Below are 17,500 nucleotides of genomic sequence, written 5' to 3' on the forward strand. Positions count from 1 at the left end.
TGAATGAAATATTCCTATTAAAATTATTAACTACTTTTTTCTTTACATAGTTGAATGTGCTGACAACAAAAACACACAAAAATTACCAATGGAAATCAAATTTATCAACCCATGGAGGTCTGGATTTGGAGTCACACTCAAAATTAAAGTGGAAAACCACAGGCTGACTACAGGCTGACTACAGGCTGATCCAACTTTGATGTAATGTCCTTAAAACAAGTCAAAATGAGGCTCAGTAGTGTGTGTGGCCTCCACCTGTATGACCTCCCTACAACGCCTGGGCATGCTCCTGATGAGGGGGCGGATGGTGTCCTGAGGGATCTCCTCCCAGACCTGGACTAAAGCATCCGCCAACTCCTGGACAGTCTGTGGTGCAACGTGGCATTGGTGGATGGAGCGAGACATGATGTCCCAGATTTGCTCAATTGGATTCAGGTCTGGGGAACGGGCGGGCCAGTCCATAGCATCAATGCCTTCCTCTTGCAGGAACTGCTGACACACTCCAGCCACATGAGGTCTAGCATTGTCTTGCATTAGGAGGAACCCAGGGCCAACCGCTCCAGCATATGGTCTCACAAGGGGTCTGAGGATCTCATCTCGGTACCTAATGGCAGTCAAGCTACCTCTGGCAAGCATATGGAGGCCCCCCAAAGAAATGCCACCCCACACCATGACTGACCCACCGCCAAACCGGTCATGCTGGAGGATGTTGCAGGCAGCAGAACGTTCTCCGCGGCGTCTCCAGACTCTGTCACTCTGTCACACGTGCTCAGTGTGAACCTGCTTTCATCTGTGAAGAGCACAGGGCGCCAGTGGCGAATTTGCCAATCTCTGTGTTCTCTGGCAAATGCCAAACGTCCTGCACAGTGTTGGGCTGTAAGCACAACCCCCACCTGTGGACGTCGGGCCCTCATACCACCCTCATGGAGTCTGTTTCTGACCGTTTGAGCAGACACATGCACATTTGTGGCCTGCTGGAGGTCATTTTGCAGGGCTCTGGCAGTGCTCCTCCTGCTCCTCCTTGCACAAAGGCGGAGGTAGCGGTCCTGCTGCTGGGTTGCTGTCCTCCTACGGCCTCCTCCATGTCTCCTGATGTACTGGCCTGTCTCCTGGTAGCGCCTCCATGCTCTGGACACTACGCTGACAGACACAGCAAACCTTCTTGCAACAGCTCGCATTGATGTCCATCCTGGATGAGCTGCCCTACCTGAGCCACTTGTGTGGGTTGTAGACTCCGTCTCATGCTACCACTTAGGTGAAAGCACCGCCAGCATTCAAAAGTGACCAAAACATCAGCCAGGAAGCATAGGAACTGAGAAGTGGTCTGTGGTCACCACTTGCAGAACCACTCCTTTATTGGGGGTGTCTTGCGAATTGCCTATAATTTCCTCCTGTTGTCTATTCCATTTGCACAACAGCATGTGAAATTGATTGTCAATCAGTGTTGCTTCCTAAGTGGACAGTTTGATTTCACAGAAGTGTGATTGACTTGAAGTTACATTGTGTTGTTTAAGTGTTCCCTTTATTTTTTTGAGCAGTGTATATATATATTTTTAATCTCTATTTAACTAGGCAAGTCAGTTAAGAACAAATTCTTATTTACAATGACGTCTACCGGGGAACAGTGGGTTAACTGCCTTGTTCAGGGGCAGAACGACAGATTTTTACCTTTTCAGCTCGGGGATTCAATCCAGCAACCTTTCGGTTACTGGCCCAACGCTCTAACAACTAGGCTACTTGCTGCCCCAAATAATAATAATAATAATAACAACAATAATAATAATAATAATAATAACAACAATAATAATAATAATAATAACAATAATAATAATAATAATAATAACAACAATAATAATAATAATAATAACAACAATAATAATAATAATAATAACAACAATAATAATAATAATAATAACAACAATAATAATAATAATAATAATAATAACAACAATAATAATAATAATAACAACAATAATAATAATAATAATAATAATAACAACAATAATAATAATAATAATAATAATAACAACAATAATAATAATAATAATAATAATAACAACAATAATAATAATAATAATAATAATAATAACAACAATAATAATAATAATAATAATAATAACAACAATAATAATAATAATAATAATAATAATAACAACAATAATAATAATAATAATAATAATAACAACAATAATAATAATAATAATAATAATAACAACAATAATAATAATAATAATAATAATAACAACAATAATAATAATAATAATAATAATAACAACAATAATAATAATAATAATAATAATAATAACAACAATAATAATAATGATAATGTGCCAAGAGCCTAAAATCTCAGCCTAAACACTTCCGCTGCTTTAGCCTTTCAGATTTACAGGGAGCCATTTATTTTCTGAGGGAAAATTATGAAAATGTATTTTCTGAGGGAGATTTATGGTGCGAGGCAGACTTTGTAATGCAGGTGTGTTGTGAAGCATCAGACACAGAAGAGATATTGCAGCTACTCTAGGATTGATGGAGGCAGCCTGAGACCTATACCTCACTCAATCTGCATGTAGCACAGACAGATACACACACACATACAATTACTCCTAACCCATCCACAACTGTTTGACTATATGTGATAAAGTGAAAATCTGAGCTCCCCACCCGACCCTAACCCGACCCTAACCCGACCCTAATCCGACCCTAATCCGACCCTAACCCGACCCTAACCCGACCCTAATCCAACCCTAACCCGACCCTAACCCGACCCTAATCCAACCCTAACCCAACCCTAACCCGACCCTAACCCACTAATATAGAAAATGCACAGTTACATTTTTTTGTCCTTTTTGCCTTAGTGGATCGACGTTAGCATTTGGCGATTGGCGTGTATTTGCAGTGAGTACATTTAGAAAATCTATAACTAACATTTCTTGTTGGACAAATTCAGGTTTCGTCCATTTGCTTTTGTTTGGTTCTTAGTGGATACACCACAGGAGTTTGCCTCAGGACTTTACATGGCAATGCCCATTTCTGATAGAATTGGGGGAAATAATAATTTCTGAGATATTGGGACAACATTGCTGTGTAGAGTAAATCCATACATATATATATATATTATAACTAGATTGGGATTAAATTAGCCAGCACCAAGGTGGATGATCCCCAGACATTCTCTTCGCTGTAGAACTGTGACTCGCAGCAGATAGAGTGTATAGACCTAGACCGACGCACCCCCTCTCTCAATACTAACGATAATGAAGACACTAATGTGGATTGTAATTACGCCTGTGTATTTTCTCACTGATTGAAAGTGCCTCTAACCAACACATCTCTGTTCATTTTCCCAGGCTGTATTATTCTCCTGTAGTCTCATAATGTAAACCAGGGTGACAATAACAACAATAGCAGCAGTGGCAGCCTGGCGTGTTGCCGGCTGGGGCATTAGTGTCACTTCTTTATTGAGTTGTAATGGTCATGAAGAACTCACATTAGCAACACTCTTTTACTTCCTCGCTATTCGATATCCGTCTCCCTCCCTCCCTCCTCCCTCCTCACCCATACACAGTCACGTTGTAAACAGCAGCAGCCCAGCTGCCGACCGAAATGGCGTGTGCATCAGCAGGGACCTCTGGGTATTCCTCCCTCCATGTGTCATAAAACGTTTCCCGAAATAAAGAGACAAGCTGGTGTGTGGCGTCCGAGCCCCGCCCCCCAGCCCTCTCTGTAAACCGTGGCGACACAGTGGCCTATACGTAAACACTTCCTGCATGTTCTCCTCCACTCGTCCTCCGCATGAGCGTCTCTCCAGGCCAACTCTCACCCTCTGAACTTTTGACCCCGACTGATGATGTCATCCGGGAACTGGATCGTTTGTCAAGTCATCCGGCTGTTTTTCCTGTCCCTCTGTGTTGGTTGGTGCTGTGTATATACTCCCTAACACCTTACACCATCAACTCAGCCCAGCTTCTAATGAGGTGCAATTTATCTGTTAATTGTTTAATGATGACAATGACAATGAGGCAATGTCATCATTTGTTCACATCAACTACATTATTAGTCAACTAATGTACACCATATAGACATACAGTGGCTTCAAACAATTTCACAGCCCTTGACTTATTCCACATTTTGTTGTGTTACAGCCTGAATTCTAAATGGATGAAAATAAATTAAAACATCTCACCCATCTACACATAACACCCTATAATGACAACGTTAACACATTTTATCAGATATTTTTGTACATTTCTTGAAAATGAATATTCACATCCCTGAGTCAAAACATGGTCAAATCAATTTTGGCAGCGATTACAGATGTGTCGTTCTGGATCTCTAAGAGCTTTAAACACCTGGATTTTACAATAAGCGCACATTATTATTTAAATAATTATTCAATCTCTGTCAAGTTTGTTGTTGATCATTGCTAGACAGCCATTTTTAAGTCTTGCCATAGCTTTTCAATCAGATTAAAGTCCAACTGTAACTACAGTAGGCCACTCAGGAATGTTGATTGTAACTCCAGTGTATATTTGGCCTTGTGTTTTGGGTTGTTGTCCTGCTAAAAGGTGAATTTGTCTCCCAGTGTCTGTTGGAAAGCAGACTGAACCTGCTTTTCCTCTAGGAGTTTTCCTGTACGAAGCTTTATTCCATTACTAATCACTGTTCAACTGTGGGACCTTAGAAATAATTGAACGTGTAGGGTACAGAGATGAGGTAGTCATTCAAAAATCATGATAAACACTATTATTGCACACAAGAGTCCTTGCAACTTATTATGTGACTTGTTAAGCACAGTTTTACTCCTGAACTTATTTAGCCTTGGCATAATGAAGGGGTTGAATACTTATTGACTCAAGACATTTCAGATTTTCATTTTGTATTAATTTGTAAACATTTCTAAAAACTTAATTCCACTTTGTCGTTATGGGGTATTGTGTGTAGGCCAGTGACCAAACATCTCAATTTAATCCAAATTCAGGCTCTAACAAAACAAAATGTGTAAAACTCCAAGGGGTGTGAATGATCTCTGAAGGCACGGTATATGCAAAGCAACACTATAGCGCTATAGAAGTACGTCGTCGCCATTGGTGTACCACGGAACCAATTTATTCAGAGACCAAAACACTACTTTTCCCCGCAATTTCTGAATCAGTGCCACGTTTGGGAAGGCACCTTTGAACTCATGTTTGGTGGGAGTTGGATTGTGCATTCCGCCAGTGACCCAGCTGCAGAATGAGTTTAATGAAGGCCTGCCCTCCCAGCTGAGAAATAGGGGGTGGGTAGGGAGGGAGGGAGAAAGGGAGGGAGTAAGGGAGGGAGGGAGGGAGGGTGAGAGAGAGGGGGGGTAGGTAGAAAAGGAGGGAGAGAGAGAGAGGAGAGAGAGAGGGGGTAGGAAGAAAGGGAGGGAGAGAGGATAGGGAGAAAGGGAGTGAGAGAGAGAGGGGGGTAGGGAGAAAAGAGAGAGAGAGAGAGAGAGAGAGAGAGAGAGAGAGAGAGAGAGAGAGAGAGAGAGAGAGAGAGAGAGAGAGAGAGAGAGAGAGAGAGAGAGAGAGAGAGAGAGAGAGAGAGAGAGAGAGAGAGAGAGAGAGAGAGAGAAGATAGGGAGAAAGCCTAGTGGTTAGAGCGTTGGAATAGTAACCGGAAGGTTGTGAGTTCAAACCCCCGAGCTGACAAGGTACAAATCTGTCGTTCTGCCCCTGAACAGGCAGTTAACCCACTGTTCCCAGGCCGTCATTGAAAATAAGAATTTGTTCTTAACTGACTTGCCTGGTAAAATAAAGGTAAAAAATAAAATAAAAAATAAAAAAAGGGAGGGAGAGAGAGAGAGAAGATAGGGAGAAAGGGATGGAGAGAGAGAGAAGATAGGGAGAAAGGGAGGGAGAGAGAGAGAGAGAAGATAGGGAGAAAGGGAGGAGAGAGAGAGAGAAGATAGGGAGAAAGGGATGGAGAGAGAGAGAGAGAAGATAGGGAGAAAGGGAGGGAGAGAGAGAGAGAAGATAGGGAGAAAGGGAGGGAGAGAGAGAGAGAGAAGATGGGGAGAAAGGGAGGGAGAAAGGGAGGGAGAGAGAGAGAGATGAGCAGCCAGTCAGCACTCTGACTATGATTCATTATAATATGTACCTCTTCAGTGAGACAGCTGCCCACCTCACTGCTGCAGTGACAAATGTACGACACAGGTCTAACTCAAGCACACTGAAAGAGAAATGCTAATTCTGTCGATTACAACATTTTTCTACAGGAGCAAATGTGCTGTGATAAAAGTGAATGTGTAATACTATGATTTTGTAGTATACTGTATACCAAATACTGTCCATATGAATGAGGAATGGTGGAATGTGGTCTCCAATAAGCTGTGTCTGAGTTTATTGACATATCTTTAACTCTATAGATGTCCCTGTTCGTCAAACTGTGAACCGCCACACTCTTTCTCTATCTCTCCCACTCCTCCTCTCTCTTTCTCTATCTCTCCCACTCCTCTTCTCTCTTTCTCTATCTCTCCCACTCCTCTTCTCTCTTTCTCTATCTCTCCCACTCCTCTTCTCTCTTTCTCTATCTCTCCCACTCCTCCTCTCTCTTTCTCTATCTCTCCCACTCCTCCTCTCTCTTTCTCTCTCTCCAACTCCTCCTCTCTCTTTCTCTATCTCTCCCACTCCTCCTCTCTCTTTCTCTATCTCTCCCACTCCTCTTCTCTCTTTCTCTATCTCTCCCACTCCTCTTCTCTCTTTCTCTATCTCTCCCACTCCTCTTCTCTCTTTCTCTATCTCTCCCACTCCTCTTCTCTCTTTCTCTCTCTCCCACTCCTCCTCTCTCTTTCTCTCTCTCTCTCTCTCACTCCTCCTCTCTCTTTCTCTCTCTCTCTCTCTCTCACTCCTCTCTCTTTCTCTCTCTCTCTCTCACTCCTCCCTCTCTTTCTCTCTCTCTCTCTCTCCCCTCTCTCTCTCTCACTCCTCCCCTCTCTTTCTCTCTCACTCCTCCCCTCTCTTTCTCCCTCACTCCTCCCCTCTCTTTCTCCCTCACTCCTCCCCTCTCTTTCTCTATCTCTCCCTCACTCCTCCCCTCTCTTTCTCTATCTCTCCCACTCCTCCTCTCTCTTTCTCTATCTCTCCCACTCCTCCTCTCTCTTTCTCTATCTCTCCCACTCCTCCTCTCTCTTTCTCTATCTCTCCCACTCCTCCTCTCTCTTTCTCTATCTCTCCCACTCCTCCTCTCTCTATCTCTCCCACTCCTCCTCTCTCTTTCTCTATCTCTCCCACTCCTCCTCTCTCTATCTCTCCCACTCCTCCTCTCTCTTTCTCTATCTCTCCCACTCCTCCTCTCTCTTTCTCTATCTCTCCCACTCCTCCTCTCTCTTTCTCTCCCACTCCTCCTCTCTCTTTCTCTATCTCTCTCACTCCTCCCGTCTCTTTTTCTCTATCTCACTCCTACTCCTACCAACCTCCACTCTCTCCCTCTACCCTCTATCCCTCCTCCATATAGATATCCGTGGGATCCAGGACTTCCTGGACAAGACGTCTCAGCAGGGCATGGACGTGTCGCTGCAGAAGGTGGAGTCCAACATCAACATGATGATCACCAGCATGTTCAGAACCATGAGGGTGGAGGAGCTCCACCGCTACCGGGACACGCTGCGCCGGGCCGTGCTCTTCATGAGTCCCATCACCGCCAAGGCCTTTATCACTGAGGTACACACACACACACACACACACACACACACACACACACACACACACACACACACACACACACACACACACACACACACACACACACACACACACACACACACACACACACACAAATGTTCACACCCCCATGCACATGCAGGCCGGCATATCCACCCACCCACCCCCACCCACCCCCCCCACACACACACACACACACACACACACACACACACACACACACACACACACACACAAATGTCCACACACCCATGCACATGCATGCCAGGATGTCCACCCACCCACTCACACACACACACACACACACACACACACACACACACACACACACACACACACACACACACACACACACACACACACACACACACACACACACACACACACACACACACACACACACACACGTTTACATACACACACACACATGTCCACACACCCATGCAGGCCGGCATATCCACACACACACACACACACACACACACACACACACACACACACACACACACACACACACACACACACACACACACACACACACACACACACACACACACACACACACACACACGTTTAAATACACACACAAATGTCCACACCCCCATGCACATGCAGGCCAGCATATCCACCCACCCACCCCCACACACACACACACACACAAATGTCCACACACCCATGCACATGCATGCCAGGATGTCCACCCACCCACTCACACACACACACACGTTTACATACACACACACATGTCCACACACCCATGCACATGCAGGCCGGCATATCCACACACACACACACACACACACACACACACACACACACACACACACACACACACACACACACACACACACACACACACACACACACACACACACACACACACACACACACACACACACACACACACACACACACACACACACACACACACACACACACACACACACACACACAGTAACGGTTTTGACTTGAGGTTATTATTTATAGGGGTGCCAGGTAGGTTGTGCCTACCAGAGAAAACATTGGTTTCTCCTTTTAGTTTGGGTGGGAATGAGTCCCATCTGGTCCGTCAAGTCTACACCAATACAAAGGACTCATGTAAAAGTCAGGATGGAAATAAACTTTTCATAAACCCTTAAAACATTGGAAAGAACTTCCAAAACAACTATATTCTTTTGTGTGGGTTGTATTAACAACATCAAGGATTACGCACACATATAATATAACACAATGAGTTCTGGTTCCTCCAGAAATGTCCTGTACCTCGGGCCTAAAAAGAGTCCAGCCCGGTAAAGGAGTTCAGTGAACTCAAGTGACTTTTGTCACGCAATGTTTGTCCGTTCATTCCGTGTAGCTAAACCCAGTATTAAACATACAATCAATATAACAATTATTTTACCACAGAACTTTAAAGCGTATCAACTCTTAATTAAGTCCTCAACTACAACTAACTACATAAATCACAGTATACATCACATCCAAACAAATGAAATACCGTATACAAAAAGGTGGTAGTCAGTCGGTCAGTCAGACAATCCAATCCGCCAATAGATCTCCCGCGGAGAAAGGCCACGAAGAACGGAGAGGTGTAGTCCAGGGACGCAAAGAGTGGATCCGATCCTGGGTAAACTCTCTTAGGCTACAAAACACACGTTTAACGGCAACAAAACAAACGGAATAGAGAAGCTTCGGAACTGAGGGTTGAACACATCCTCATGCACGTCTCCATCACAACCCCCCTTTTGCGCAGCTAATGCTGGCTATTTAATTGGGAATTAAAGGGAAAGCGCCCCATTGGAAGGAGCTGCACTGGGACGGTTCAGAAAAATTCAGGGTCATCACAACACCCATGCACATGCAGGCCGGGATATCCACCCACCCCCACACACACGCACACACACACGCACGCACGCACGCACACACACACACACACACACACACACACACACACACACACACACACACACACACACACACACACACACACACACACACACACACACACACACACACACACACACACACACACACACACACACACACGTTTACATACACACACACACATGTCCACACACCCATGCACATGCAGGCTGGCATATCCACCCACCCACACCCACCCACCCACACACACACACACACACGAATACTACTTACTTTTCAACATTATCACTAATATACCTAATGAAGTCAGTCATTGAAACACTCAGACTAATACATCTTAAAAGGTTATTATCTTAAAATGAGGTCATATTGTTCTATTATCAGGCTTGTGACAGGCATCTAGTGCCTTTTTCTGAAGAACAAAGACATCCCTCATGACAGACACCTCAAATGGCATCCTATTTCCTTTATAGTGCACTAGCCTAGGGCCTTTTAATCACGGCCTTTAGAGTGCCGTTTGGGACACACTCCTCTCTCTTTATCAATGAGAAAGTAGTAATGGGCTTTTCTCTATATTTTATTCATACTGTGTGAAACATGAGACAAGTGCAAGTGTAGTACAATGTGTAAGGAATATAATTACTTTACATTTTTAATGATATGGAATTCAAACAAGAGGGGTTAGCTTCTTCGTTAATCCCATGTAGGATTTGCTCTTATCGTAATTACAACATGACCTCATGAATCCAACTGGAGGATGGAGAGTAGTGCAAAGGAGAGGATAGGATAGGAGAGGAGAGGAGTGGGGAGGAGGGAGAGGAGAGGAGAGGAGTGGGGAGGAGAGGAGAGGAGTGGGGAGGAGAGGAGTGGAGAGGAGAGGAGTGGAGGGAGGAGAGGAGAGGAGAGGAGTGGGGAGGAGAGGGAGTGGAGAGGAGAGGAGTGGAGAGGAGAGGAGAGGAGTGGAAAGGAGAGGAGAGGAGTGGAGTGGAGAGGAGAGGAGAGGAGAGGAGAGGAGAGGAGAGGAGTGGGGAGGAGAGGAGGGAGAGAGGGAGAGGAGAGGAGAGGAGAGGAGAGGAGTGGAGTGGAGAGGAGAGGAGAGGAGTGGAGAGGAGAGAGGAGTGGGGAGGAGAGGAGTGGAGAGGAGTGGAGTGGAGAGGAGAGGAGAGGGAGTGGGGAGGAGAGGAGTGGAGAGGAGTGGGGAGGAGAGGAGAGGAGTGGAGAGGAGAGGAGAGGAGTGGAGAGGAGAGGAGAGGAGTGGTGGAGTTGAGTGGAGTGGAGTGGAGTGGAGTGGATAAGAGAGGAGGGTAGTGGAGAGTAGTGAAAAGGAAAGGAGAGTAGTGGAGAGAAGAGGGGTGGGGAAGGAGAGGAGTAGAGTAGAGATAAGATGAAATTGGAGGAGAGGAGAGGAATGGATAAGCAATTAGAGGAGAGGAGTGGCGGGGAGAAGAGAGAGTGGAGAGGAGAGAAGAGGAAAGGAGTGGAGATGAGAGTGGAGAGGAGTGGTCAGGAAAGGAGAGGAGTAGAGAGGAGAGTAGAGTAGAGAGGAGGAGAGAGGAAAGGAGATGAGTGGAGAGGAAAGCAATTGAGAGGAGAGGAGTTGAGAGGATAGGGGAGAATAGGAAAGGAGTGGAGAGGATATGAGTGGAGAGAAGAGGAAAGGAGTGGAGAGGAGAGAATGGGAAAGAAGTGGAGAGGAGTGGGGAGGAAAGGAGAAGAGTAGAGTGGAGATGAGAGGAGAGGGGTGGAGATGAAATTAGAGGAGAGGAGTGTCGGGGAAAAGAGAAAAGGAGTGGATATGAGAGTGGAGAGGAGCGGTCAGGAGTAGAGAGGAGAGTAGAGTAGAGAGGAGGAGAGAGGAAAGGAGAGGAGTGGAGAGAAGCGGTCAGGAGTAGAGAGGAGAGTAGAGTAGAGAGGAGGAGAGAGGAAAGGAGAGGAGTGGAGAATAGAGTGGAGATGAAAGCAATTGAGAGGAGAGGAGTTGCGAGGATAGGGGAGAATAGGAAAGGAGTGGAGAGAATAGAAGAGGACATGGGTGTAGAGGAGATGAGTGGAGAGAAGAGGAAAGGAAAGGAGTGCAGAGGAGTGGAGAGAAGAGGAAAGGAGAGAAGAGTAGAATGGAGATGGGTGGAGAGGAGAGAAGAGAAGAGGAAAGGAGTGGAGAGGAGTGGAGAGAAGAGGAAAGCAAAGGAGTGGAGAGGAGAGGAAAGGAGGAGAGTGAAGAGGAGTGGTCAGGAGAGGAGAGGAGTAGAGAGGAGAGTGGAGTGGAGAGGAGAGTAGAGGAAGTTAGTGGATAGGGGACAAGAGGAAAGGAGTGGTGAGGAGTGGAGAGGAGAGTAGAGGATAGGGGAGAAGAGGAAAGGAGTGGTGAGGAGTGGAGAGGAGAGTAGAGGAAATGAGTGGATAGGGGAGAAGAGGAAAGGAGTGGAGATGAGTGGAGAGGAGAGGAGATGAAAGAAGAGGAGTGGAGGGGAGAGGAGAGGAGTGGAAAGGGGAGGATGGGATATCAGTGGACGGCACAGGTCCCATAGGTAGTGGTAATAGGGGGTCAGGACATGGCCTGGGGTCTGCTTCGTAACCACCTCAGGGAGCACTTGACATTTCCATGGGTGGAGACGCAGAAAGGTTGCCCTCAAGAGATGCCTGCTGTTCAATCCTCATCGATTTGCACGTGGGATCAAATGAGGTTTTCTGAGAACTCACAAGGTAGAATTTATAATCCAAAATGTTTTGGTTGACACATCCTCTAAAGGGATGTCCTGTTTCACGGTGAGATAGCATAAGATGGATACCGATTTGTAGATAAAATGGATGACAAGATCTATCTGGCTTTATCAAGTTTATTTGTTGAAGTAATTTGTTTCAAGAGGGCCTAACAAAATGCATTAGGCTCTTCTGCTAGATGAAAACAGATTGTAGCCAGGGCTCACTACCCCTCTTTTCCTGTGGGTGTGTGCTTGCGTGTGTGCGTTGACGGTATATGTGTGTAGTTTGTAGGGTAGTGTGTGTGTGTGCCTACCTGTGCGTAGTGTGTGTGTGTGTTTCTCTAACACAGCAGGAAGGACTGTTAAACATCTGTTTGCTCCACACGCTAGCATAGGCACATTTCTCACCCTAAACAGTCTGTAGACACACACACACATAAAACTAATTTATGTGATTTTATGCGTTACTTAATCCTTTGGTTAGCTCTGTCTGCTTGGTTTTATTGCCAACACATGGGCCTGTATCAAATAACGACTAGACTATTTGCCCTCCTCCTGCACCTTACTTGCATTGTGAATAAGATCGCGACAGAAGAATCGACTTACACTGAAAACATATTCATGATTTGGGTATTATACATTTGTATTCCTAATGAATGGATGACTAGATTATTGGCGTGATGTTATCGGAATTGAGGAATTACTTAGATGCCTATATGAGAAACCACTTCAAATGAAGTCATTTGAATGATTTATGTTCATGATTAGTGTAGAATGAAAGTCATCAGTGAGTGACACCAAGGGGATTTGCACCATCTGTTTATGTTGTATCAATGTGAAGTGGTTGAGACAATGCAGAAGATGCTCTTTAGAAAAGGCTTCTGGAACGATTGCAATAAGTCTACAGAGTTTGAAATCCATATCCTCTCAAGTACTTCTTTGATATCTCGAGAGTATGAATTTTGCCATTTGATGTCCTTACTTTGAAATATTAAAATGATCTCAGCTTGAGAGTTTCTCATATCTAAAATGAAATCATATTATGACATGCCCTCTTCCTAATAACCCTCCAATATTTTTTGTTAAAGATTTCCTCAAAAGAGCAGGCCTGAAAACATGCATTGATGTAGAAATATGTTGGACATAGTGGAAATGTGCTTAACCAAGAGATGCAGAATTAGCTAATGTGGACAATAGTTTTTAGAGGACTAGCTGGTTTGTTGACATGGGGTATGTGTGGGACGGTGTGGGACGGTGTGGGACAGCCACCTATCCCCTACTGTATATAGGGCACTACTTCTAACCAGGGCCTACTGTAGTTAGGGGTAGTGCCCTATGTAGGACATTTAAATCCCAATCTGGACCTTGAAGCCAGTACCACTGCTGATTATCATTGTTCTCCTCTAATAAAGGACGGATTTAGACCTGAGACACCAGGTGGGTGCAATTCATTATCAGGTAGAACAGAAAACCAGCAGTACTCCGGAACCGGAGCACTGATTTCAATACTCCTGGTATAGGGAACAGAACAGCCACGTTCTACAACAGAGTGAGGGAGACAGAAACTCTCTAAGGGAAGATAGGAGACTTATGACATGCTCACAATGCCTTGAGGAAAACAGTCAGTGACCAATCCATCAATGACCCTATGAATTGTCCCTGAATTGTCCCTGACTTATTCCCTGAATTATCCCCTGAATTATCCCCTGAATTGTCCCTGAATTATCCCCTGAATTATCCCCTGAATTGTCCCTGAATTATCCCCTGAATTGTCCCTAAATTATCCCCTGAATTATCCCCTGAATTGTCCCTGAATTATCCCCTGAATTATCCCCTGAATTATCCCTGAATTATCCCCTGAATTATCCCCTGAATTATCCCTGAATTATCCCCTGAATTATCCCTGAATTATCCCCTGAATTATCCCCTGAATTATCCCCTGAATTGTCCCTGAATTATGCCCTGAATTATCCCCTGAATTGTCCCTGAATTGTCCCTGAATTATCCCCTGAATTATCCCCTGAATTATGCCCTGAATTATGCCCTGAATTATCCCCTGAATTATCCCTGAATTATCCCCTGAATTATCCCCTGAATTATCCCTGAATTATCCCTGAATTATCCCCTGAATTATCCCCTGAATTATCCCCTGAATTATCCCCTGAATTATGCCCTGAATTATCCCTGAATTATCCCTGAATTATCCCTGAATTATCCCTGAATTATCCCCTGAATTATCCCCCTGAATTATCCCCCTGAATTATCCCTGAATTATCCCCTGAATTATCCCCTGAATTATCCCCTGAATTATCCCTGAATTATCCCTGAATTATCCCTGAATTATCCCTGAATTATCCCTGATCCCTGAATTATCCTGAATTATCCCTGAATTATCCCTGAATTATCCCTGAATTATCCCTGAATTATCCCCTGAATTATCCCCTGAATTATCCCCTGAATTATCCCCTGAATTATCCCTGAATTATCCCCTGAATTATCCCTGAATTATCCCTGAATTATCCCCTGAATTATCCCTGAATTATCCCTGAATTATCCCCTGAATTATCCCTGAATTATCCCTGAATTATCCCTGAATTATCCCTGAATTATCCCTGAATTATCCCTGAATTATCCCCTGAATTATCCCTGAATTATCCCTGAATTATCCCCTGAATTATCCCCTGAATTATCCCTGAATTATCCCTGAATTATCCCTGAATTATCCCCTGAATTATCCCTGAATTATCCCTGAATTATCCCTGAATTATCCCCTGAATTATGCCCTGAATTATCCCTGAATTATCCCTGAATTATCCCCTGAATTATCCCCTGAATTAGCCCCTGAATTGTCCCTGAATTGTCCCTGAATTATCCCTGAATTATCCCCTGAATTATCCCTGAATTATGCCCTGAATTATCCCCTGAATTATCCCTGAATTATCCCTGAATTATGCCCTGAATTATCCCCTGAATTATCCCCTGAATTATCCCTGAATTATGCCCTGAATTATCCCCTGAATTATCCCTGAATTATGCCCTGAATTATCCCTGAATTATCCCCTGAATTATCCCCTGAATTATCCCCTGAATTATGCCCTGAATTATCCCTGAATTATCCCTGAATTATCCCTGAATTATGCCCTGAATTATCCCTGAATTATCCCCTGAATTATCCCCTGAATTATGCCCTGAATTATCCCTGAATTATCCCTGAATTATCCCTGAATTATCCCCTGAATTATCCCTGAATTATCCCTGAATTATCCCCTGAATTATCCCTGAATTATCCCTGAATTATCCCTGAATTATCCCCTTGATTATCCCTGAATTATCCCCTGAATTATCCCCTGAATTATCCCCTGAATTATCCCCTGAATTATCCCTGAATTATCCCTGAATTATCCCTGAATTATCCCCTGAATTATCCCTGAATTATCCCCTGAATTATCCCCTGAATTATCCCTGAATTATCCCTGAATTATCCCCTGAATTATCCCCTGAATTATCCCTGAATTATCCCCTGAATTATCCCCTGAATTATCCCCTGAATTATCCCCTGAATTATCCCTGAATTATCCCCTGAATTATCCCCTGAATTATCCCCTGAATTATCCCCTGAATTATCCCTGAATTATCCCTGAATTATCCCCTGAATTATCCCTACATTTTATACATTGCACGAGCCCATTTCTAAATGATAATGATCCCATAATAAGCCATTGGCAAATTGAAAGTGTGGCACAGATTGGATGTGTTTCATTACTAAATAACTACAGAGTATTTTGGAGCTGACAGCAAACTGTTTCTTGTATGAACTTGATTGATGTTATCATCAGAAGTTGGAACACCCAAGGGAGCGTTTCAAAAACACAAATAAACAGAGACAGGCATTAATGCTTTTGACGTTTTTTTGTTATCACAAGATGATTCTCGAGTGCAAATGGAAGAAAGGCTCTCTACTTTTATCGCCATGCTGGATCGTTATCTATGGAGCTCCCAGATAGGGATTGTAGCCCTTCAAGATGAATGCCAGCCATCTAAAAATCCTCTAACATTCCTTTTCTCATTCCAAAATCACATTTCAGAACACAACACTGGCTGGCAAGCTTGTAATCACTTAGTTTCCATCGCAGGTCAGAGAAACAAGCGCCGTTTGTTTTTGGTGTTGGGCCTCTCGGTGCCAGCACTCCTTTGGTGAATGAGATAATAAGAGTCCAAAATCTTATGAAGAAGCTGTCTGAAGCTATTTCAAACATTCAAGTTGTAAGACTAACAGATGATGTCTGACAGAAATCCCAAACTGGTCCTGGGAAACTCCCAGTGTTAGTCTATATTAGGCTTGTTTTGGGCTGGGGGAGTGGAGACTGTTGGCAACCGGGTGAGTGTGAGGTGATGTGTGTGTGTGTGTGTGTGTGTGTGTGTGTGTGTGTGTGTGTGTGTGTGTTGTGTGTGTGTTGTGTGTGTGTGTGTGTGTGTGTGTGTGTGTGTGTGTGTGTGTGTGTGTGTGTGTGTGTGTGTGTGTGTGTGTGTGTGTGTGTGTGTGTGTGTGTGTGTGTGTGTGTGTGTGTGTGTGTGTGTGTGTGTGTGTGTGTGTACATACAGTATGTGCTTTGGATGTGAAGTGTGATGTTGACAGACGGGGGGACCTGACACTAATGACACTACTAGTCTGGTGGAGTCACTGAGAGGTCATCCAAACAGACAGAGGGACATGGAAGGAGGTGTCGGGGAGGTGAGGCGAGGGAGGCCGTGTCCTCAGCCGCTGCCTCTCTTTCCGTCACTACCAGTGAAGTGTGTGTCCGACAGGTGTCAGGGACAGATGTCCGTCACGCTGATGGTGACAGCCTGACAGCTGGACAGGGAGTGTTAGAAAACAGTCTCTCTCTGGAGATAATTGCTCATACAGCTGACAACACCAACACCAACACAACAGAGAGGTAGTGTTTCCGCTGGCTCTGCTGTATTACAGTGATAAGAAGTCCTGTAGCTCTGTCTGATTAAGTTAAGTCAGTACTGTTGTTGTTGTTGTGTACCATCAGTATGAGATCGACTCCAGTCCAAGGGGCAGAGAATCAGTCTCCCCGGGCTGTCAGGGCAGACTAGCTGCTGTTTCCCAGTACACACACCCCTACCTCTCTACAATGATTTGGATGAGGAACAGCTATCTCTGTGTGGGCCGTGTGACTGGTCACTTTATCTCAAGGTAACAGTTAGACGGATGGCCCCTGTCAGACA

The 17,500-nt window shown here is 44.5% G+C and overlaps 1 protein-coding gene across 4 annotated transcripts in view; it reads left to right on the plus strand.

Annotated features, from left to right (window-relative positions):
- The window catches only part of LOC124034644 (glutamate receptor ionotropic, delta-2), a 671,933-nt gene that overhangs the window by 386,917 nt on the left and 267,516 nt on the right, over positions 1-17,500 (plus strand). For all 4 annotated transcript variants that reach the window (XR_006838605.1, XR_006838606.1, XR_006838607.1 and 1 more), the window contains exon 4: positions 7,477-7,682. Coding sequence is in view for 1 of the 4 variants with exons in the window: in XM_046348089.1 (XP_046204045.1) it covers positions 7,477-7,682 (206 nt within the window). In the remaining 3 variants the exon portion in view is untranslated. The remainder of the gene's footprint in view (positions 1-7,476; positions 7,683-17,500) is intronic.

The sequence above is a fragment of the Oncorhynchus gorbuscha genome, linkage group LG04 (genome assembly GCF_021184085.1).
Source record: "Oncorhynchus gorbuscha isolate QuinsamMale2020 ecotype Even-year linkage group LG04, OgorEven_v1.0, whole genome shotgun sequence".
In the NCBI taxonomy this organism is placed as follows: domain Eukaryota; kingdom Metazoa; phylum Chordata; class Actinopteri; order Salmoniformes; family Salmonidae; genus Oncorhynchus; species Oncorhynchus gorbuscha.